Below are 23,167 nucleotides of genomic sequence, written 5' to 3'. Positions count from 1 at the left end.
GCCAGGTGCTCAGTGACAACAGTCCCAGCAGATCACAGGGGGCCCTGTGGCCTTCTCAGGACACCACAGCAGACAAGATATGGGAAAGGAGACTGGGCTCCAGAGACGAGACGCGCACTCTCAGCATCTCACTACCCACCGGTGCCACCTTCCCAGGGTGTAGGCTGACCACAGCCATGGAACCCACACTCCTTCAGACTGTCCTTCCCCAGAAGCCCCCCCCTCCCAGGCCATGGATCCACACAGGACCAACTTCCCCCATGTGTCTGGCAGCAAGAGGAATGACTAGTTTCTGACTTTTTATTGTCCTTAGTGCTTTGGCCTTCATGGCAACAGGAAAAAAAGGGCGGTGGGTAAGGGTGGGGGACATGGCCACAAAGAAAGGTTCGTTAGAACCTTGATCGGGCCAAAGTCACCAGTATTTTCCTGCAGAGCATGAGTCCCCGCAGACATGTCACTGGGCTGAAGGCAGTCGTCTACCGTCATCTTCAGCTCCACACCCCGCCCCCAACTGGCACATTCACTGTTCCAGAAGGCCAAGGCTACCACCTCAGCTTTCCCAGCACCCAATTCCATCACGAAAGCAAATGGTGATGCCGGGGCTGCAGTCTCTGCTACCATCACGGAAATCTGACAGTCTCTGGAACATCAGTTACCAGTTTAGGAAGAAAAATCAGCTCTTTGTTCTTTAGTCTCCTCTCTTCCTATTATGTAAACTTAGGCTTTGGGCATGCAGGAACTTTCTATGCTGCCAGTGATGTTAAAACTCTGAAACACAAATTTAAGCAGAGCAGCAGAAACAGTTTTTATGCTTAATTAGCTGTCACTTCCACATTAAGATATAGAACAAAACAACTATTTATACCAACAAGGGGAACAAAAACTCAAATAATTTTAAGAGAATGCAGCAAGATCCACAAGGCCAAAATTTGGAACTGAACAAAAACCAACAGAAATGAACCAAAATTCTCTACGTCAATAACAGTGAAGACACGGGCCATGGTTAAAATTACAAGACACTGTCAGAAAATACAAAGTCCTAAAAAGTTAGCAGCTAAAAGAGCCTACTCTCCAGCACCTCCCTCATCATCCACGAATGCCCTGACATGTGATGCGTCAATGGGCCAATTCTGCCCATGACAGTGAAGGGTTTTTATTTCAAATGGGTTCACACAGAAATATTTCTAAATAAATGCCGAAGTAAACAAAGTTCGATCACAGCTCAGTTAAGAAATAAAGTATTTCCAGTAAATGCTCTTTCACAGCTGGATGGCTGTTTTAACATGCAATTGCCCTGGGGGGGGGGGAAGGGGGGATCAGACTTTTGATTTACTTAAGCAATAAAATAAATAAACGTAGAAGATGCAAAAGGTTCCCTCTCCTAAGTTAAAGAAGGAAAATGGTGGGATGACTTCTGTAAAACCCCATCTTTCCCCTGAACGAATTCCCAAAGTGCCACCCCTAAGATAAGGTCCCCAGAGAAAACAGCTCAAGGAAAGGGGGTGAAGGCACGTTTATTTACCGGGTGTTAATACCAAGCGTTCCTTCATTTCACCAGTTCCTGAAACCCCCTTTTCACTCTATCCAATCAGGTCATTCAAAAGGATTGGGGAGTATGAGGGTCTACCCACACACTCAGTGGACACCCCACAGGGCCCCTCAATCCAGCTCGGATGTGCCCAGAGGCATTCGGCTCCTGTAACTGGGAGCACCCACAATACCAGAGGGCAGAAATCTGAGTGACACTTGGCACTCTCTCTCTAAACAAACAACCGCAGAGAGTTTTCCAAACCCAGGCCCTCACCAACTTGGAGACCAGGAAACTGGATGGAGCCTTCCTGGGGCAGAGGTGAAAGAGAAATGAGCTCCCTTCCCATCCCCTCCGGTCACACCGCACAGCACGTTCACTAGGGCAGACCCAGGGAAGTAAAGGCCAAGTGTGCCATAATGCCCGATGCAGGCGAGAAGGGGAGAACTGGCACTTCCCCAGTCAGGGGTAAAATGAAAACATGACTTGTCAACTGGAAGAGGGGGAAAAAAAGTATACTCCTCAGTTCCTCCAAGGGGTGCTGGCTTGGAGGCAAAAGGGGAGAGGGCACAACTGTCTCTTTACGATGGCTCAAAGGAGAGGAGACTGTAAAGTGAGAAGGAGACCTGTGAGCAGCTGCACTCCCCTCTTCTGAAGGGCACAAAGCTGCAAAGCCCAGGGATCTGAGGGGCTGGGAGCAAGATGTGAGTGGGGAAGAAAATGGGTCAATGGAAAGAGACCTACCCTAACCTAACCACCTCGGTCCTTGGTGCTTAGGGAAGGCTGGAAGGGGAGGGCCAGGGGGAAGCAGTCCCAGACCCCAGAGAGCAGTAAAAGATAAACCAACCTCCACCTCATTACCCAGATCTCACAGGACCCCTTGGGATCAAACCCCACGGCGAGAGCAATGAAAGGCGCAGCCCAAATCAGAGCCTGGAGAGCCCCTGGCCTAAGCACGCCTTCTACCTTCCCCTCGCAAGGCATGCCTGAGGAGGGCAAGCACTCATGGGGGACCAGCTGGCCTAGGGTGGGGAGCTGGGAAGCTGGCCTGATAGGGAGCAAATGGAAAGGGAAAGAACCCAGCAGGATGTGAAAGAAAGAAAAGGTGGAAACAAGGCTAAGAGGAAGAAAACCAGGAACAGGTATCAAAGGGAGGGAGAATCTATCTGAGCGCGGAGGTTGTTCCAGGAGGGGGCTCGGAGGTGGAGGGCAGGACGACAGGACAGATGGTGAGAAGACATGGCCACTACTGGGCAGCACTGGGGAAAGGAGAATTCAAGGTGGGGGAGAAGGTCCGGCAAAGGAGGGAGGACAAACGCAAGGAGAGAGTGGAGGCTGAGACCTGAATCAAAAGGTCGGGGGAGAGGCCAGGTGGGAAACTTCAAAATTGAGGCAACAGAGGTGGGGTGCAGTTACAAGACTGGGTTCGAGAGGACTGCTCCAAGAGGGAACTGCAGAAGCAAAGTCCAAATGGGTCCAAAAAATAGGTGGGCGAGTGGACAGCTCCAGAAGGCGCAGAGTTGGGGAGGCAAACATTAAATGAAACAGGCAGGGCAGAGCTGAACAAAAGGGAGAAAAGAGCAGGTGCAAAAAGGATTTGGGAGATGTGTGAGATGCAAAAGCGGGCAGGGAAGGGGTGATGCGGCAGAGATGGTATCGCTGGCTGAGCAAGGACAAGGCTAAGAAAGGCCAAGTAAAAAGGAGAGAACTTAGCGCACAGGAGGGCAGGAAGCAGGACTTAAGCAAAGAAGACCTGAAGGGGAGACAGGTCAAAGAAAAGGGGAGCAAATGGCTGGGACAGCTAAAATGAGTGCCAATAAGGAGGGGGGGAAGAGGAGCCTCAAGGAGAACCTGGGCAGAACTGGGGCCTGCAGGGCAGCACTGAGGCGGCAGAGAGGCTGAGCGAGGGATCGAGGTCAGGGAAGTGAATGGCAGAAATGAGAGGTGCGGGTGAGCGAAGGGGGAAGGGGGGCAGCTTCGTGGAAGGCAGGGCCAGAGAGCAAGCAGGTTAGGGGGTCTAGCAAGCTCTGAGATCAGGCAAGGGGCAGGGCTGGCAGGAAAGGTCTGGAAGAGAGGAAAGAGTCTGAATGGCAAACGGAACAAGATTAAGCAGGAAAGGAGGCTAGGGCCAGTGCATCTGAGTCCGACAGAAGGTAGGGGACTGCACTGAGGCATGAAAGGGTCAGAGAACCCAGCGGCGGCCGGGGGTGGGCAGGGACAGAGAGGTGGGGCAGTAAAGACGCAGAGAGAGGTGGAATTAAGTCCAAGGAGAAGACCTGGAGGGCAGCGGTGCCGAGAGCAGGGTCTGGTATGCTCTCCAAGGAGGTGAAGCCGCAGGTCCTAGAGGGACAGCTCCTGGGGGATGCAACAGACGCTGAGAGAAGGGTTGCTAGTGATGGGTCAAAGGCGCCGGGGAGAGGTCCGAAGGGAGGTGAGCACGCGATCGGAGCAGAGGCAGAAAGATCACGAATCTGCAAGTGGGGGTCCAGGATGAAGGGATGCAGAAGGGTCATCGGGAAGGTGGATCCCACGAGCACTGCAGCGTCAGGAGGGGCCAAGGGCATTAAAGAGGGGCGGGAGGGGCACGCAGAGTGGCCGAAGGAGCGGGGGCCCGAGGCCGACACCGCGATCCAAAGGGTCGGAGGGTGGGAGCGGATGCGGGGACGGCCGGGCTGAGGCGGGCGGGCCCCGCGGGCCGGGCCGAGCCGCTCGGAGACCCGGCCGGCGGGGCCCGGGGGGCTGGGGGGCCGCTCCCTCCCCTCCCCCTCCGGCTCCTCCATTGTTCGCGGGCTCCCGGCCCCGCGGTCCCCGCCTCCCCCTGGACCCCGCAGCGGGGCGGCGCCCGGCCTCCGCGCCGGGGCCCGCGGTCTCGCGCACTCACCAGCTGGGCGCTCTCAGCGCGGCCCCGGCCTCCGGGATCCCGGCAGAGGCGACGGCGGCCCCGGCGCCATGTTCTGCTGCTCCTCGTCCAGCGGCGGCTCCGGCGGCGGCGGCGGCTCCGGCGGCGGGGGGCCAGGCGGACCCTCCCTCGCGGGCTCCCTCCTCCGCCTCCTCCTCCTCCTCCCGCCGCGCCGCGGCTCTCCCTCGGGGCGGGGGGGCGGGGAGGGGAAGGGGGGAGGGGCGGGAATCAGGGGGAGGGCGGACCAGCCTCGCTCGCTCCCTCCCTCCCTCCCTGGCAATGGCGGCGGCGGCAGCGCCGGCGGAGGCGCCTCCTTCCTGCGGCCGCCGCTCCCGCACGCGCGCGCCCCCTCGCTACTGCGCGTGCGCGGCGCGGGGACCAGGGCAGGGGGATAACGGCCCCGGGCGCGCGCCGCGAGGAAAGTCACCGGCGCGGGGTCGGGAGAGGCGAGAGCGCGTGCGCGGCCGAGGGGCGCCCCGCCACTGCCGCGGCCGGGGGCTGGGAACGGGCACCGAGGGCGCAGTGCGCGTGCGCCCCAAGGAGCTGCGGCTCCCGGGGTGGCTGCGGCGCGAAACCCGGCGTGAGGAGAGCCGAGACCGGCACACGGACTGGAACGGGCAAGTGCGCGTGCGCGTGCGCGGGGGGCCGGCAGCCGCCGCGGTCACGGCCGCGAGGAGAGGGCGTGGCCTGCGGGCGGTGCGCGCGGCCCTGCGCGCGCCTGAGGCAGACACTCTCCCTCCTCGCGCCGACTCTCGAGAAAGCCGGAGGGGAGCGGCGTGGTCCGGCTTTGGGGGCGGAGGCGCAGGGCGCGATCCCGCTCGCGCGGGACCTGGTCCTCCAATAGGAGGTTAGGGGAGGTGGGTTTGCCGCGCCCGCCGCGCCCGCCGGGATAACGGAGGAGGAGAGAGGGAGCGACGTGACGCGAGGCAGTGGGACGGGACTGAGGGGGCGGGAGCGCTCCCTTTGGGGGACTTGATTGGGGGACGCGAGGGGGCGGGGTCCGCCCCTGCCCAATCCGAGGCTCGCAATGCGTCGTTCCGGAAGGAGGGGCGGGGCCGGGCAGCGCGTGCTCTTTCCCGGGGCGCTGAAGAAAATCTGGGCACCCGGCCCCGTGAGACCATTTGCTCTTCACGCTGTGATCGCCGGATTCCAGAGGGAGGGCCGGGGGCCTGGGCCTGCGGGCACCCCTGGGCTCCTAGTCAGCATCGTGAAAGGGCCGCAAACCAGCTGTCAATTCGGGCGCCCGAAGGGATGGTAGTAGCGATGGGAAGGCGCCCTGCTGTAAACCCTTGCGTTCCTCTGGGGCGCCTCCGGAAGCACGGACCCTGGAAGATGAGCCTTCCGGGCGCCGAGTCAGTATTTTTGGAATGCATGAAAAAAAAAAAACACAACTTTTCCGATTACATTTTGAATTTATTTTCCTCAGTCTCTTCCTCTATAAAATGGAACCTCTCGTTGACGGTTGCTGTGAGAACTAAACGAGTTGTATTTGCAAAACGCTGAAAATAATGCCCTACTGTTTGTAAGCATTAATAAAATTACATGTGCTCAAGTTTCAGAACATTTCATTATAATATCTGACTCCTGATCTGGCTCGTTTCCATTGACTTTTAATTTAGCACTTACACTGAATGAAGTCTGGTTTTTAGATGTTACTGGGTTTTATCCTAAAGTTTATTCTAAGCTTTGAGGCCAAATAGGTGTGTGGGCCAGGTTTTCTTGAGGCTGCCACTGCAAACTCTTACTTTGTATGTGATTTTGAGGTCACTGAGGCACAGAGGTTACACCACTAAGAGGCAGATTTGAAATTTAAACCCAGACAACTGGGGTCAGATACCTACACCCCTAATACTTCTCCCTAGCACTCCATCAGGACTTGAAATTCTGTATCACCATTTTGTGTGTGAGCCCTTTGAAGGCAGGGGCCCTCTCTCGGTAGTTCCTCCTTCTGGTAAATGGCCCATAATAAATACTTGTTCATGAATAAATGAATGAATCCATTGCCGAACAAAAGGAAAGGCGGGCACTGGGGACATGGTAGCCAAAAAGATACAGTCTTTATCAAATGACTAACTCCTTTCAGATGTTAGCTCAGATGGCCCCTCTTCCAGGAAGCCCTACCTGATCTGCCAGCCTGGGTCAGGCGTCCCCTCTGGGCTCTCACAAGCTCTCACAGGCGTCCCCTCTGGGCTCTCTCTTTGGGTCCTCCCTGCAAGCCCTTATCTCCTCGGATCATCCTTGTCTGGTGCATGTCTTTTTCTCCTTCCAACTGTGAGCCCCATGAGGACAGGGGGTGGTGGCTCCCGCTGTTGTTGAATTTGGAATCATCAAGGAGGACTTTCCTAGTTCTGCTGTTCTTTCCAGTGCGCAAGAAGATGGGTATTAGCTGAGCAAGGCAACCACAGGAAGCAGGCTTCCCTGAGGGCAGCCGCCCCCCCCCCCCCCCCCCCCCCCCCGCGCACCCGGCTAGCCTTCTAGCTTTCGCAGCAGGATAAATAAACAACCGAGTAAACAATTAGCCGACCACAGTAAGAAATGCCGACTGCCCGACCTGGGTCGCTGTCAGGATTTCCCAGCATCGCCTCGGGGCCTGCATGGCCAGGACTGGAGGTCACCCCAACCAAAGAGCCAGGGTAGTTAAGTGGGCAGGACTGGGGATCTGGGCCCGGGTGGGAGAGATGCACAGGCAGAAAACATCACAAAAGTCTTTTGCAAAGAGGATGGAGATGCTGGAGTACATTGTCCATTCCGCAGAGTCAGAAAGAATCAGAGAGAGGGTGGGGACCAGGTACGGACTTGACCGCCGAGTCCGCAAGCTCACAGCGCCGCCTACAAGCCGAGCAGAGGAAGCTGCAGCTAGGTTGCCAAGGAGCCGTGAACTCTTCCGCCATTGGCTGGAAGGGGAGCCAATCGCGAAGACGGAGCGGGAGGCGGGGATGCTCGGATTCTCTGCCTAAGCCCAGCGCCTGGCCAGAGCTAGACAGGTTGTGGGCGCGCACAAAAGAAAGGATGGATGATGAACGTCTCAATATCTATAAATATTTTTTCTATAAATATTAAAATCGAAATGTAGCATGCGTACCTAGGAGGGCACAAGTAACAAGTTTGCAACTTGATAAATAGTCACAAAAAGAACACACCCCTGTAACCAGTCAGCACCCAGACTAAGAAAGACACTCTGACAAATGTCTCAGAAGGCCCCTGGTATCCCCTTCCAGTCACTGCCCACCCCTCCCCACAAGGAGTGCCTCCATCCTGATTTCTATGACCACAGATTAATTGTGTCCGTTTTTATTCTTTATATCAATGGAATTACACAGTGATTTCTTTCGATGAACATTGCTAGAGTCACCCACGTTATTACGTGTATATGTAAATCGCTTTTCCTCCGTGCTGAGTGAATTCTACGTGTGTTTCTGAGTGTATTTCTACCACGATGTAGAAACCATCCTACAATACCCTAGTCTATATTCAGTAGGATGATTCATTCTACTGTTGGTGAGCATCTGAGCAGTTTCCACGTTTTGGCTATTATGAATAGCACTGTGATGAACAGTCCAGAACCTGTCTTTTGGTAAACAAATGTCCTCCTTTCTGTTAGGTATGTACAGTTTCCCAAAGTGAATGCCCACTTACATCCCTGGAGTCAGTTATAAGAATTCCAGCAGCTCCATGTTTTCCCAAACACTGATGTTGTCCATCTTTTTCATTTGGGCCATTCTAGTGGCTGTGTAGTGGTATCCCATTGTGATCTTAATTTGTCTTTCCCCAGTGATTAATCACAAAGAGTCTGAGCATCTTTTTACATAACATATACATTTCATATTTACACACTCTTTAAATAGTGTCTTTTCTGAAATGCTTATTCAAATCTTTTGCCCATCTTTCCTTTGTATTAAATATTTCCTTTACGCATGCAAGAACTGGGGTGTAGGCCAGAGGTGCAGGGGGTGAGAGAATTCAACAGAGTGTGGGGAGCAGAACAGGCAGACTAACTGAAATACACTGCTGAGGGGAGCAGTGGACGCAACAGCAAAGGTCTGCTGTGCCATGTGGATTAGCTCCCTGGCCAGGGATCGAACTCATGCTGCAGTGGCTGGAAGTGGCTGGTGATAGCTTGATAGTACTGTCTCTTTCCTTTCCTTTTAATTACACAGTAACACATGACTTCTTTGTCCTTGCAAACATCTTAAATACTCAAGATAAGATGCCATCTCCTCAGACAGCTCGACTCCATCCCACTTGGCTGTCCAGAAATGTGTTTCATTCCAGATCTCTCTATACACTTAACATGAACGCAGCACGGTGCAGTGGCCAGAGACACTGACTCTTGAGCGGATGTGATGGGACTAGAATCTGAGCCCCACTATTCACAAGCTCAGTGACCTTGGGCAAATTACTCTGCAGATGAGTATCTATAAAACAGAATTGTTACTATGACAACCTACCTCACAGGGTTTTTTTGAGATTTCCATAAGTGAATTGCACAGAAAGATGCCTGAAACATAACAAAACTATATTAGTCATAGTTGTGACTGAATTGTGAAATTTTTTTTTTTTTTTTTAAGATTTATTTATTTATTTATTTATAGAAGCACTGGGTAGAGTCAGAAGCACGGGAGGGTGAGAGAATTCACCAGAGCCAGAGCGGGGAGCAGAGCAGGCAGAAGGACCTAAGTACACTGCTGAGGGGAGCAGCGGGCGGCAGGAGAGGTCTGCGCGCCATGCGGGACCCTCCTCCGGTGGCCGGGGAGCAGCCGGGGATCGAACCGGCACTGCAGAGGCTGCGGGCAGCTTCGCAACCCAGCGCTCAACCGCTGCGCCACCGGGGAGGCCCTGAATTGTGAAATTTTTAAAACATAAATTATGTAACTTATTATGGTGCTCAAAGACAAGGAACATAAAATTTCACATTTTAACCACTTTTAGGTCACAGCTCAGTGGCATTAAGTATATTCAAACTGTTTTACAACCATTACCACTTTTAATTATCCCAAACTGAAGGGCAGTATCCATTGAACAATAAATCCCCTTTCTGCTTTCCCCTAATGCCCTAGCCCTTGTAATCTGTACTTTACTTTCTGTCTGTAAATTTGCTGCTGTTTTGTGCCATTGCAATCATTCATAGTATGTTGGCTCTTCTGCCAATGCTACACTTTTAATTTATTTATTTTTTAAATTTCATTTTATTTATTTATTTTTAAGATTTATTTATTTATTTATACAAGCTCTGGGTACAGTGAGAAGCGAGGGAGGGTGAGAGAATTCACCAGAGCCAGAGCAGGGAATAGAACAGGCAGACTGACGAAGAAATACACTGCTGAGGGGAGCAGCGGGCAGCAGGAGAGGTCTGCGTGCCATGTGGGACCCTCACGGGGAGCTGGGGATCGAACCAGCCCTGCAGAGGCTGCGGGCAGCTTCGCGCCCAGCGCTCAACCACTGCGCCACCAGGCAAGGACCTACACTTTTAATTTAAATTGTTGTATGGTATTTTGTATTTTCATTAGGACACATCTCCTCTCAGTATAAGTAATAATGCATTTATTGAGCACTTACTAGTTGCCACCCTGTTCTCGATGTAGATATAATTAGTAGACAAGGTTCCTGCCCTCAACATTTTGCCACCTAATAGCAGATGTAGATAATACACGCTCATACACACACCAACTAAATTCATTAAAAGTTGTCATAAAGGACCTCCTCGGTGGCGCAGCGGTTGAGCGCTGGGTTGCAAAGCTGCTCACAGACTCTGCAGCACCAGTTTGATCCCCGGCCACCGGGTGAGAGTCCCACATGGCGTGCAAACCTCTTCTGCCGTCTGCTGCTCCTCTCAGCAGTGCATTTCGTCAGTCTGTCTGTTCTGCTCCCCGCTCTGGCTCTGGTGAATTCTCTCTCCTGCACTTCTGACTGTACCCGGTGCATGTATAAATAAATAAATAAATAAAACTTAAAAAAAAGTTGTCATAAAAATCCAACGAACAGCCTTTTTTTAAAAGATTTATTTATTTATGCATACAAGAACTGGGGCACAGTCCAGAGGTGGTGGGTGTGTGAGAGGACTCACCAGAGACAGAGCCTGGAGCAAAACAGATGGACTGACCCAAACAGAAGGCTGAGGGGAGCAGCAGGCAAGATAGGAGAGCAGCCCACGCCACGTGGGCTGCTCCCCTCCTGACCCGGGGTCAAACAGGTGCCACAGAGGCCGCAGACGGCCCCACAGTGCTGTCCTTAACCCCTTGTGCCACTAGGGAGGCCCCAACTAACAGCTTTTTTTAAAATCCAAAATCCAAGAATTTGGGTGCTCAGGAGAGGGACCTTTGTAGGTAGAGTCCTCTAAAGAAGGCAGTGGTTAAGCTAAAGGTAAATAAGAGGACAGCCCTAGAATAGATGAGGAGGGCCTCCCTGGTGGCGCAGGGGTTTAGAGTTGGGTTGCGAAGCTGCCCGCAGCCCCTGGAGCGCCAGTTCAATCCCTGGCCACCAGCGAGGGTCCCACATGGCGTGCAGACCTCTCCTGCTGCACCCCCTGCTCCCCTCAGCAGTGTCCTCTGTCTACCTGTTCTGTTCCTGCTCTGTCTCTGGTGAATCTTCTCACCCTCCTGTGCTTCTGACCGTACCCAGTACTTGTATAAATAAATAAATAAATCTTTTTAAAAAATAAAATAAAGGTTATTAAGATTTATTTTAAAAAAAGAATAGATAGGGAAAGGTAGGAAAGCCCTCGATGTATCTGAGTCACTGAAAGAAAACAAATTTACCTCTGTTTTAGCGATGAAAATTCATAACGTTAACTAATATTTATTGGGCGCTTACTGTGTGTCAAGTACTGTACTAAGTACTTTGGAAGCTTAGAGAAGCATTAAAAAATGCTACCGAGGTAACCCTTTGATCATTTCTATTTTACAGATAGGGTAATTGAGTAAAGGGGTGAAATTACTGACCAAAGTCACACAGCTAGGAAATGCAACTTCAGGATTTGCTCACAGTTCTGGCGCCCAAATTCATGCTCTTAAGCCACTCCGTCTCTCACAGGGAAACGATGAACGAATTTTACAGAAAAGCACGGAGCACAAAAACATAGTTAGACCTCTAGATTCCCCAGCAGTTTCCTATTAAAAACTACTATTCCCAGCATCTGGCCTTAAAAGGGCGGGTAGGGTAACTAGAAACTACATTTCCCAGAATGCAACGCCCACCATGCTGCGTGCCAAGCATTTCGGGAATTGTATTCCACGGAAGAGGCATTTACCCACAACTCCCAGCATGCATTCGGAGTCTGAAATTTGTGGTAAGAAAAAGACAATCGCACAGCACGTTGGGAAGTCGGACCCGCCCTTTTCCCCGGGATAGTCATCCAAACGAACGAACCCTTTTTCTAGACTACAAATCCCAGGCGGCTTTGCGCGACAGGGCCGGCCTCTTCTTCTGCCGGAAGTCCGTTCTAGGCCTGGGTCCCCCAACTGCTGCCAGAGCGGGAGCCGCCCAGTAGCCGTGGGACCGGGGCCGCTGGGGTCCGGACAGGGGTCGCCATGGTAACGGGGGCGCTCCCACACCGGGGACGGGCGGCGGGTGGGTTCAAGTGCATATACCTGAGACTCGGTAGGGTACTCACAACCCTCCCCCCCCCGCTGCGGTGCGTTGGTCTGGGCCGGGCACGGGCTCTCGGGATTGGGGCCGATCAAAGGCCGGGAAGGGAGGAACTGGGCGGTGGTAATTCTGGGCGCGGGCGGTCGCCCGGGGTCTCGAGGGCGGGAGACATTAGAGATCAGGTGCTAAAGGGAGTAGGTTGGGCGGGTGGGAGACATTGGAGATGACTGGAGGGGTTTGAAATAGAAGCAACTCGCGAGGCAGGGTCTAGAAGGAGGTGGGAAGAAGGAATTGGAGATGGGAAGGGGTGTCCGAAGCCTAGGGCTCTTCGGGCGTGTGGCAGGAGGAGAGTGGGAGACTTTGGGGCCAGAGAGAAGGGATCTCTAAAGGCTAGCAGCTGTCATTGAGGGCAGAGAGGGGGTCTTGATATTGAGGGGGCGGGATATTGCTGGTGAGAGAGTCTCAAGAGGAAGAGACAGTGGGCAGTGGGCATTGGAAGTAGGCAACTGGGGAATGGAAAGTGTGTTGTAAAAGGGGAGAAGAATTGGAGGTAGGGAGTGGATACTAGACATGACTGAAGATCAATGAGACAGGTCTTTCAAAAAGGGGGTTTTGCTGGGTAAGGTGGAGGCACAGAGGTGTGAGAGTTGAGAAGGAGGCTTTTGGAGCTAAGGACTGGATTTTGGTTTGGCTCCCCTCACCCCCTGGTGAAGTTTGGACCATTAGGAAGGGTTCTTTGGGCAGGGGACTGGGAAAAGAGATGAACGGGAGAGGGTGTCAGAACGCTGGAGTAGTCTCCCCAAGAACCAGAATCTTTGGAGGCAAGATGTGACTTTTGGAATAGGCTAGTAGGCCATTGAGTCAGAAAAGCAATGTCCTTGGTAAAAGGCCTACAGAAGATCTGCCTGTTCTGCTCCACACTCTATCTCTGCTGAATACTCTCACCTCCCCGCATCTCTGGCCTGTACCCCAGCTCTTGTATGCATAAATAAATAAATCTTTTTTTAAAAAAAAGTAAAAGGCCTACTGAGAGCCAAGAGGGACTTGAAAGTGAAGTAGAAAGGAAACACCTCCAGTGTGGGGGTTTGGAAAAAGACCAAATTGGGGGACATCAGAAGGTTGAGGCTGCAGTAGGGAAGGAACTTCTCCGGGTGGGGGGTCCCCTGAGGTGGAGAGATTCTCATTGGAAGGAGAAATAGGAAGAGGTGTAGGAAAGAATTTGAGTGTAAGAGGCAGAGCTCTCCCTCAGCTCTGTAGGCTTGCTTCTAGCTCTCCTCCCTGTGTACCTCAAGTACCCCTGACTCAAGCCCCTTGACTGTGGCTGCCTGCTGTGGGTCCCCCACCACCACCTCTTACCCTTTCCCTTCCTGCCCAGGACCCTTGTCCTCATAGGAAGTGGTTTTCCCTGGCTCAGCAGAAGGGGTTCTTGGAAGGGAGTGAAATATCCTGTTCTGCTTTGCTTGATTGGTGGGGGGAGGGGGAAAGAGTATGTGAGGAATGAGGCTCAGGAAGGAGAGTGGACACCCATGAAAGGGTGGAGGCTTCCAGCAGACAAAGCTGCTGGATTCCCAACTCTGCTTTCTGGCTGTGAGACTCCTTTTCTCTGAGCCTCAGTTTCATGATCTATAAAATGGGCCCGTGCATTCCTGTCTCAAACAGAACCAGCCCCAAGGCCTCCCCAGTGGCACAGCAGGTAGAGCGCAGCGCTGTGAAGCTGTCCGCAGCCTCTGTAGCATGGGTTCGATTCCCAGCCAGCCAGGGAGATAACCACATGGTGCGGCAGACCTCTCCGGTTTCCCTGCTGCTCCCCTCAGCAGGGTATTTCAGTAGATCTGCCTGTTCTGCTCCCCGCTCTGTCTCAGGTGACTCCTGTCACCCTCCCACACCTCTGGCCTGTACCCCCAGCTCTTGTATAAATAAAATAAATCTTAAAAAAACAGAACCAGGCCTAAAGGCAAGCTTCCTCGCTAGGTGAATAGTTTGGACCATAGTTTTTCAAAATCCAAAGACCATGAATTGTAATAGTACTAATAATGAATATTTCCATGGCATTTAATATTTGCTCATCACTGTACGACGTTGTTTATGTTTATTAACCTATTCAGCAGTGTTTTTTTTTTTAAAGATTTATTTATTTATGCATACAAGAGCTGGGGTACAAGCCAGAGATGCTGGGGGTGAGAGGATCCACCAGAGACAGAGTGGCGAAGAGAACAGGCAGACTGACTGAAATACACTGCTGAGGGGAGCAGTGGGCGAGACAGGAGCGGTCTGCTGCACCATGTGGGTTTCTCCCTGGCCAGCCGGGGATTGAACTTGTACTGCAGAGGCTGTGGATTGCTTCATAGTGCAGTGCTTAACCCCTTGTGCCACCAGGAAGGCCCCCATTCAGCAGTTTTATGAAGGAGGTGCCCTCATTATGCCCATTATATAGACAGGGAAACTGAGTTCTAGAATGTCTAAGTAGCTTGCCCATAGTCACACAGCCAGCAGTTCTGGTATTCATTAACATTAGTTTGACTTTTCAGAACAACAGATTTCCTACCCATCACTTATGCTAAATTAGCTGACACAGACAGCATAATCCCACCCAGGCACTGTCCTGGGTGCTCCTGTGTAGGTCATGCCTCACACCTGTAAGAGGTGCTGTTTTCCAGGTGGGGAAACAGATGCACCAAGCAGTTAAGACACTAAAGACAGGGCCGCAGATGCTTTGGAAAGCATTTTAGCAGCTCCTGACAGAAGTTAGACACAGAGCTACCATACAATCCTGCAGTCAACTAAGGTGTATACCCCAAGAGAAATGAAAGCATGCATGAAAACTGAAGTCTTGAATAGGCAAATCCGTACTGGCAGAAATGGCTGCCGGGGGTTGGGAGGAGGGAGGCATCTGCTGCTGGGTGGGGCGATTTCTTGGGTGGGAGATAAATATTCTAGAATCAGAGAGTAGTGATTTTTGCATAATTGGGTGAATATACTCAAGAGCACTGAGTTGTCAACATTGGGAATGAGTGAATTTCATATGTGAATGACAGCTCAGTTTCAAAATTAGAAAAATTAGAGCTCAGACCACAGAAGTCTGACACCAGGCGCCTGCTAGGCACCAGCCACTGAATGAAGTTTATTAACTTGCTTACCCTCCGAAACACTCTAATAAGAAGGGACTTCTAAGAGCAGTTTGGGCAGTGGGGAGACGAGGCTTAGTGAGTTAAATTGCTCAGCCAAGGTCATGATGTCCCACCTTGGCTAAACCTGGGGCCCTCGGCCCCCAGAGCTGACCACAGAGTTGGTAGGTCAGTGGAATCATTCCCCTGAGGCATTGAAGGGACTGGATCCAGGCGGGTGGCCAGGCTGCATTCTGGGGAGCAGGCAGGATGGATGTGGGGGGCAGTTGGACACCCCGGGCTAGTGTTCGCCTCACCTCTGTCTTCCTGGCATCCTGCTGCCCACAGATCCGCTTCATCCTCATCCAGAACCGGGCGGGTAAGACGCGCCTGGCCAAGTGGTACATGCAGTTTGACGACGATGAGAAACAGAAGTTGATCGAGGAGGTGCACGCCGTGGTCACTGTCCGCGATGCCAAGCACACCAACTTTGTGGAGGTGACACCCCACTACCAGCACCCCCACCCTGCTTTCTTTTCACCCCTCCCACCTTACCTCCAATAGCAATAACCCTCAAACCCTCCCTGCTTCCCGCATCCCTTCACACTTCTTTTTTCCTTTCTTCTGGGGGGTACTTACCATGAAAAATTTCATGCACATGGATTAGCTCAGCAGGAGAGAAGTAAATAGGCCTCCCTGGTGGCACAGGGGATTGAGCACCGCACTGTGAGGCAATCCACAGCCTCTGCAGCATGAGTTCGATCCCTGGCCAGCCAGGGAGAAACCCCAATGGCGAGGCGGACCTCTCCTGTCTTGCCCGCTGCTCCCCTCAGCAGTGTGTTTCGGTCAATCTGCCTGTTCTGTTCCCCATTCTGCCTCTGGTGGATCCTCTTACCCCCCTCATCTCTGGCCTGTACCCCAGCTCTTGTATGCATAAAAATAAATAAATCTTTAAAAAAAAGAGAGAAAGAGAAGTAGATGGACGAGTCACACACCCCTACCCAGATTTAATAAGTATTAATATTGTTGCTAATATTTTGTCTTTTTGCTCTACTTTTCACCCCCTTTTTTGGCCTGGTTCCTTTAGATATTTTTCCTTTTTCTTTGATTTTTAGCATTCTTACCACCGTAACCTCGCTTTGTGACTTGATGTCGGTGTCAGGTGTCCTGTGTTAAGTATCGACATCTGCATCTCAGTCTCATGATTTCCCCCCAAGGCCTCCCTCCCACCCACTCAAGGTGTTCTTTACAGAAGTAGAGAGACTAGAGGGCCTACCTGGTGGCGCAAGGGGTTGAGATGCAACCTATGAAGCAATCTGCAGCCACTGCAGCACGAGTTTGATCCCCAGCCAGGGAGCTACCCACATGGCAGAGCAGACCTCCCCTGACTTGCCCCCTGCTCCCGTTAGCAGTATATTTCAGTCAGTCTGCCTGTTCTGTTCCCCACTCCTCTCTCCCTCCATACCTCTGGCCTGTACCCCAGTTCTTGTATGCATAAATAAATAAATCTTTTTTAAAAAAAAAGAAGTAGAGAGACTAGAATAACAGGCCAGCCCTTGCTGGAGTGCTGTCTCGGCAGGGCTCTATGCCACTTCAGCTGTAAATATTTCAGGCTGCACCTCAGAAAAGAAAGGCCTTTCTTTACGCTCTCACAATATTACTTTGAGCCCTGATAAAAAGTCATCAGATGTCCTTAATAGGCCCCGACTACCCAGTCAATATAATCATCTCCCAGGCCCTCGAGGCTATTCATTCAGAGCCAGTGCAGGATCTTTCCTTGCTCTGGGTTGCAACGTGCCTTGGATCTCATTTAATCTAGACGTCTCCACCTTTCATTCCCAAGGCAATGAATGGCCTAGGAAGAGATCAGGCTGATCGGCTGTTGTGTGCCCGGCACTGTCCTAGGTGCAGGGGGCATGGCTGTGAACCTCGCCGACACACGTCCCTGGCCTGCGGGGGGTGACCACATAGTCAGTGAAAGACCAATGGTGAAGTCATATATCTTGGGGAGAAAGGAAGCAGCTATGGAGGACGGAGGTGCTGGAGTGTGCCGCGGGCGGTGGGGGTGTGTGTATGTGTAGGATTAAATGAGTTGGGTCAGGAAGACTCTACTGAGAAGTTGACCTTTGAGCGAAGACCTGAAGGAATTGAAGTTGTGAAGGGAGATGGTATCAAAGAGAGGAATTGTCCAGGCCCCCAGAACAGCAAGTGCAAAGGTCTTGAGGCAGGAATATCCTGGGGCATTTCTAGAATAGCAAGACGGCCAACCAAGAGTCCCATGGCACTCATCCTTCCTTCCTTTCATTTATTCAGAGATAAATAAATGGCTCCCTGTGGTCTCTAGAGGGAGTCAGCAGTAATGCGTGTTCTTTGGCAACTGCATTAGTTTCCTGTGGCTGGTTTAATAGCTATACTACCAACTTAGTGGCTTAAAACAACACAGATGTTTGTCTTAAGCTCTCAAGTCAGGTGTCCAAAGTTCTCACCGGCCTGGCTCCTTTTGGGGCTCTCGGTGAGAACATGTTGTCTGGCTTCTCTGACTTCTTGAGACCCCCTGACTTCCTGGCTGGTGGCCCCTCCTCCAGCGTCAAGGCCCCAGCACCAGGCCTTGAAAGCTTCTCTCTGACCCCCTCTCCTCACTCCCTCTTCCTTCATGAGGATTCTCAAGATGGCAATGCATGTGCCCAGCTCACCCAGCATCATCCCTCCATCTCAGAGTCCCTTTACCACGTAAGATCACATAGTTACAAGTGCCAGGTGTCAGGAGTTGACCATCTTTGGGGAGGCTATATTCTGCTTGGCACAGCATGTCCAGTCCTGGGGACACAGTAGGGACAGACCCACCTTCCCTCCTGGGGCTCCCAACCCAGTGGGAAGACAGACCTGGCCCCAGGACCTGGCGTGTTCAGGGCTGGGACGGCTGCCAGTGGCTGGGGGAGTCAGAGAGACCTGTCCCATAAGACACGAGGGTCTGGGCAGGCTCCACCTCCCCCCCGCTGATGCCCAGAAATGTAAAGCAATGGCATAGGGACAGAGCCAGGAGACCTGGAGGGTGACATCCAAAAAGAGTGCTGCTCGGTGTCAGTGTCAGATCCTGCAAAGGCGGCGGGGCAGTCAACTGGTGCTTCTCCAGTTGCCTCACCTTCTGGGGAGCCCATCTTGAACCCTCTTTCCAGAGCAGGGCTCTTCCAACATTTGATCACTATATCAGTTTTTTTAAAAAAAGGTAGCGCATGCATCCTAGCATATGCTGTGTACCCATGGGTTGTGTGCAGGCGTTGTTATAATACTATTAGAAAGCAAAAAAGGGAGGAAATGATCAAAAGGACCCCCTGGAAACAAGGACTAAAAAATCAGAGGACAGAGGTTGGCTTTTGCTGTTGCCACCAGGTGGCGCTGCGTGCACACCTAGTGTGAACTGGGATTTCTTTTTTGTTTTGGTCAAAGATTGTGCTTCAAAAGCCAGTTTGCAGGTCTTTGTCTATATCTATCTCTTTATCCACTTATACATGGATAAAAAATTAGAGTCGGCCTCCCCAATCTATGCATAATCATCCCTGGGCCATGTATCAGTGTTACTGGAGTAGCATTTGCCTTACAGTTCGGTAAGGGCAAGCCTGGGATTGGTTATAGGTGTGATTCTGTCACACAGTAGGTACTTGTGGTGTTGGCGGTGTTATGGAATGACTTTGTTCCACATGAAGAGATCTGACTCCCTCTAGAGGCCACGGGGAGCCACAGAAAGGTGGGATGGGTGCTGGTGAACCTCCAGGCTCCCTTCCAGCTATAGGATTCCCAAGGCTGTTCCCTCTGCCCAGAGCACCCTGGCCCATTCACAGTTCACTCCTGTTCATGCTCCAGGTTAGATTTCCGTTGCTCCCTCCTCCAGGAAGCCCTCCTGGCCTTCCAGGATGGGTTAGCCACCCTCTCTAGGCCCCCACAGCCTCACTCTGCCTACTCTAGAGAGGTCTGCGGATGAGCCCACTCCTTCCCCACTGGACATTGAGTCCCAGGGGACCTGTCTGTGTCTCCAGCACAGGCACAGGCCCAGGACTGGGTCTCAGGAGCCAGGACAGGATGGAAGGACTTAATATTTTGGCCGTGCCCTGCCCAGTACCCTGGGTCCTGGGTATGTGCTGTGGCTCAGGTGGCTGATGGCCTCTCTATCCTTGCAGTTCCGGAACTTTAAGATCATTTACCGACGCTATGCCGGCCTCTACTTCTGCATCTGCGTGGATGTCAACGACAACAACCTGGCCTACCTGGAGGCCATCCACAACTTCGTGGAGGTGCGCCCGACGGCGGGCAGGGCCTGGTGGGGGCATCCCTGGTGTCGTGTCAACCCCCCTCCTCTGGTGGGACGCTCTCTCCACCTGTCTGGTCTTTTCTGCCTGTTTCTCTTTGCATCCGTGCCAGCCACTGCTGTCTTATACGCCATCTGTGTCCACCCCAACTCCAGCCTCCCTGCCCCTGCACCACTCAGTTCCGCTTTCTGCTTGTACCTCGGTCTGTCTTTTTCCCCATCTTTTTCTGTTGTCACCTGAAGTGTGTTTCCACTCCTCTCTGCCTGTCTTTCTCACCATTTCTGTCTCTCTCCCCTTCCCTTCTTCTGTCCCTGGGTCTCATGTTCTCTCTCCCTTCCCCCTGCTCACCTGCTCTCCCGCCGCCTCAGTTTCTCCCTGTCTTTGCTATCTCAGAAGATGTTCTTTGTCCCAATCGCTGTCCCGGCACCTCTCCCTGCCCTCCTCACCAACCCTCCCGCCCTGGCCTCTCTCTGGTCTCCTTTGCTGCCATCTCTGCGTGTCTCTGACCATCTCTGCCTCCCTCCTCTAGGTCTTAAATGAGTATTTCCACAACGTCTGTGAACTGGACCTGGTCTTCAACTTCTACAAGGTAAGGAGGGGGCTGGGACCCCTCAAGGCCCTAGAGCCTCGGGTCTGTCTGTTTCCTGACCCCTAGTATCCTTGGTGCGGAGCAAGCACCCTAGGTCCCCCTGTCTCCGTGGAGTCTCCCCCTGACTGTCCTCCCCTCAGGTTTACACAGTGGTGGATGAGATGTTCCTGGCAGGCGAGATCCGTGAGACCAGCCAGACGAAGGTGCTGAAGCAGCTGCTGATGCTGCAGTCCCTGGAGTGAGGCGCTGCCCCCGCCCCCCGGCCCTGCTCGCTCCCCATCCCAGGCTGGGCCCACCCCAGCAACCCCTCCCTCAGCTGCCTGGGAGGAAGGGACCCAGCTGGGTCTGGGCCACAAGGGAGGAGACTGCACCCCCTGCCTCTGGGTCCCAGCCGTGGGCAGAGGCCACCCCGTGTGTGACGAGTAACCGTGCCATTGTCGTGTGATGCTGTGTGTGTGTGTGTGCAGAGCCCCCAATAAACCTGTGGTCCTGCCTGGCCATGTGTCTTTGAGTCCTTGCCTGGGAACCACAGGCATGTATGTCTCCCTGCACATGTCTATCAGTCAGTCAGTCAACAAACACGCTACATTGTGCTAAGCCAGGCAGAGCCCCAGGTGCGCTTTATACCTGCCTCTGCTGACAGAGGGCCCATGAGCCTGAATATATGTTTCAGGGGCAGCAGGGGGAGCCTCTGTCAACCCAATAGAGTATGCGATACTGAGTCATCTGGAAAAGGTGACCAGAGGCCTGTGGACCCAAGGCTCAGGGGGGGGGTGTTGCAGACAGCATTTGCTTCTTTGTATAGTGAGCAAGTTATTTTGGGCACCTGCTCTGCCAGTCCCATTTTAGCACCAGGATAAGGCAGTGAGCACGTACCCTGTGCCCCAGGACCTCACATTCTCCTGTGGATCACAGGGCAACGCATAGACAGGCCCCTGTCCACGAACGCATAGACGGGGAGGACTGGGGGCAGATCAAGCAGAGCAAGTGGGGAGAGACGCCTGGCAGCAGCCCCCTGCTATTTCAGATGACCAGGGAGGCCTCTCGGAGGAGATGGCCTCTGAGCTGAGACTCGAGGTGAGGGATGAACCTGGGAGATTATAGGGGAAGGGTCTTGCAAGCAGATGAAACAGCAAATGCAAAAGCCCTGAGGCAGAACATGGGAGGAGGCCAGCTGGGAGGGGGGCAAAAGGGAGAGTGGAGGTGATGTGCTCAAAATTTGTGTACGTCTGGCCTCCCAGTTGGCACAGCAGATTGAGCGCAGCGCTGTGAAGCTGTCCACAGCCTCTGTAGTGCCAGTTTGATTCCCGGCTGGCAAGGGAGATTCCACATGGTGCGGCAGACCTCTCCTGTCTCACCCGCTGCTCCCCTCAGCAGTGTATTTGGTCCTTCTGCCTGTTCTGCTCCTTTCTCTGTCTCTAGAGAGTTCTCTCACCCTCCCCCATCTCTGGCTTGTACCCCAGTGCTTGTATAAATGGATAAATCTTTTTTTAAAAGATTTATTTATTTATGCATACAAGAACTGGGGTACAGGCCAGAGGTGGGGGTGTGTGTGAAAAGCTTCACCAGAGACAGAGTAGGGAACAAAATAGACAGACTGACTGAAATACACTCCTGAGAGGAGCAGCTGGCGAGACAGGAGAGTATGCTGTGCCATGTGGGTAGCTCCCTGGCTGGGGATGGAACTTGTGCTTCAGTGACTGCGAATAACCCCTTGCGCCACCAGCGAGACCCTAAGTGGATAAATCTTTAAAGAAAAAAAAAAATGTGGGCCTGCAGGGTCGGGGGGGTGTCACACAGGGTCAGCCAGCTGCTGGGTTTTTGCTGTGAGTCCAGGGCTGTGGGGAGGGCTTTTGTGTTTGCAGGGTTTGGGGAGGGTAGTAGCAGCTTTATTGAAGTAGAGCTCTTATCCTAGACAACCTGCTCGTTTAGGGTGCCATTCATGGTTTTAACTATGTTCATGGTTGTGTTAACCAGCATCACCATCTGAAAATATTTTCTTTCTTTTTTTTTTTTAAAGATTTATGTATTTATTTATACAAGAACTGGGGCACAGGCCAGATGTGCAGGAAGGTGAGAGGATTCACCAGTGATAGAGCGGGGAACAGATCAGGCAGACTGACTGAAATACACTGCTGAGGGGAGCAGTGGGCAAGACAGGAGAGGTCTGTCTCGCCATGTGGGCTCCTTGCCGCCCAGCCGGGATCGAACTGGCGCTGCAGAGGCTGCGGACAGCTTCACAGTGTGGCGCTCAACCGCCTGCGCCACCAGGGGAGGCCCCTGAAAATATATTCCTCCCTTTCAGGGGAACCCTGAGCAGTTCTTGTCGGAAACGGCCAGCCTGTGTCGGTGCAGGAACCGTTTTCCCGTTTTCCCTATAAACCAGTCCTTTCAAAACACAAAACAAACAAAACACACCTGAACCCTACAGCTCTCATCGCTCCTGCCCTCCCCCCAACCCCAGGCAACCCCTGACCTACTTCCTGTCTCTCTGGATGTGTCTATACTGGACATTTCCAAAAGCAGACTCAGAGAATGGTACATGTTGAAAAAACCCCGGCCACCAGGGCTGGAGAGGGTGTGGGGTAAGAGGAACTTAACACGCTGGTGCTGGGATTGTAAACTGGTGGGGCAGTTTTCAAGTGACCCGGATTTACCTTAAAGAAAAAAAAAAACAAAACTGCGAAAACCCAGCGACTCAGCAACCTCATTCTTGGCACCCACCCAAGGGATATGAAATGACCAACAAAAATTATACACGCCACAGTGTTTATTGCAGCGTTTATGACAATAGCCAGGGCCTGGAAACCAGCGGGTGCCCACGGGCAGAGGCCTGGATCGAGATGTGCGAGACAAGAAGCCGGTGGGCTCCACCTGACTCCAGCAACCACTAGGGTCTGGAGGATGGGGTTCAGGGGTGCGGCTGCCACCTTTCCCCCTCCCAGCCAGCGGCCTGGCTTCCCGTGTCACCGAGAAGACTGAAGCCGCGGGAGAAGGCACTACCCAGCGCTTCCTTGACCACCCCATCCCCTTCCTGCCTCAGTGCCCTTCCCAGCCCCTCCTGGGAATGAGCCAGCGCCACCTCCTGTGCCAGGATACCCCCCCCCCACCTTTTCCGGCATCTTTGCACTTCCCCCTCCATTTCCATCAGCATAAAAT

General features: G+C 52.8%; 2 protein-coding genes across 5 annotated transcripts in view; one reads left to right on the top strand and one right to left on the bottom strand.

Annotated features, from left to right (window-relative positions):
• Window positions 1-4,503, bottom strand: part of ARHGAP35 (Rho GTPase activating protein 35) — a 107,851-nt gene extending 103,348 nt beyond the window's left edge. The window contains exon 1 of the mRNA XM_037516846.2: window positions 4,410-4,503. The gene's annotated coding sequence lies outside the window, so the exon portion shown is untranslated. The remainder of the gene's footprint in view (window positions 1-4,409) is intronic.
• Window positions 4,504-5,021: 518 nt separating this feature from the next.
• Window positions 5,022-20,505, top strand: AP2S1 (adaptor related protein complex 2 subunit sigma 1). 4 transcript variants are annotated; one of them, XM_054697262.1, is made up of 5 exons: window positions 5,022-5,044; window positions 15,464-15,613; window positions 19,291-19,404; window positions 19,949-20,008; window positions 20,149-20,505. In XM_054697262.1, the coding sequence occupies exons 2-5, from the start codon at window positions 15,521-15,523 to the stop codon at window positions 20,248-20,250; spliced, it is 369 nt and encodes a 122-aa protein (XP_054553237.1). In that variant the 5' UTR covers window positions 5,022-5,044; window positions 15,464-15,520; the 3' UTR covers window positions 20,251-20,505. The 4 variants fall into 4 exon arrangements, with proteins under 4 accessions (XP_054553237.1, XP_037372742.1, XP_054553235.1 ...); XM_037516845.2 differs by lacking the exon at window positions 5,022-5,044 and adding an exon at window positions 11,842-11,956; XM_054697260.1 differs by lacking the exon at window positions 5,022-5,044 and adding an exon at window positions 12,000-12,023.
• The last annotated feature ends 2,662 nt before the right edge of the window (window positions 20,506-23,167 follow it).

This window comes from Talpa occidentalis, unplaced genomic scaffold (genome assembly GCF_014898055.3).
Source record: "Talpa occidentalis isolate TD23 unplaced genomic scaffold, MPIMG_talOcc4v2.1 talOcc4.17, whole genome shotgun sequence".
Lineage (NCBI taxonomy): Eukaryota > Metazoa > Chordata > Mammalia > Eulipotyphla > Talpidae > Talpa > Talpa occidentalis.
Note: the sequence above shows the minus strand (reverse complement) of the source record. Positions and strands in the feature narration are given on the sequence as shown.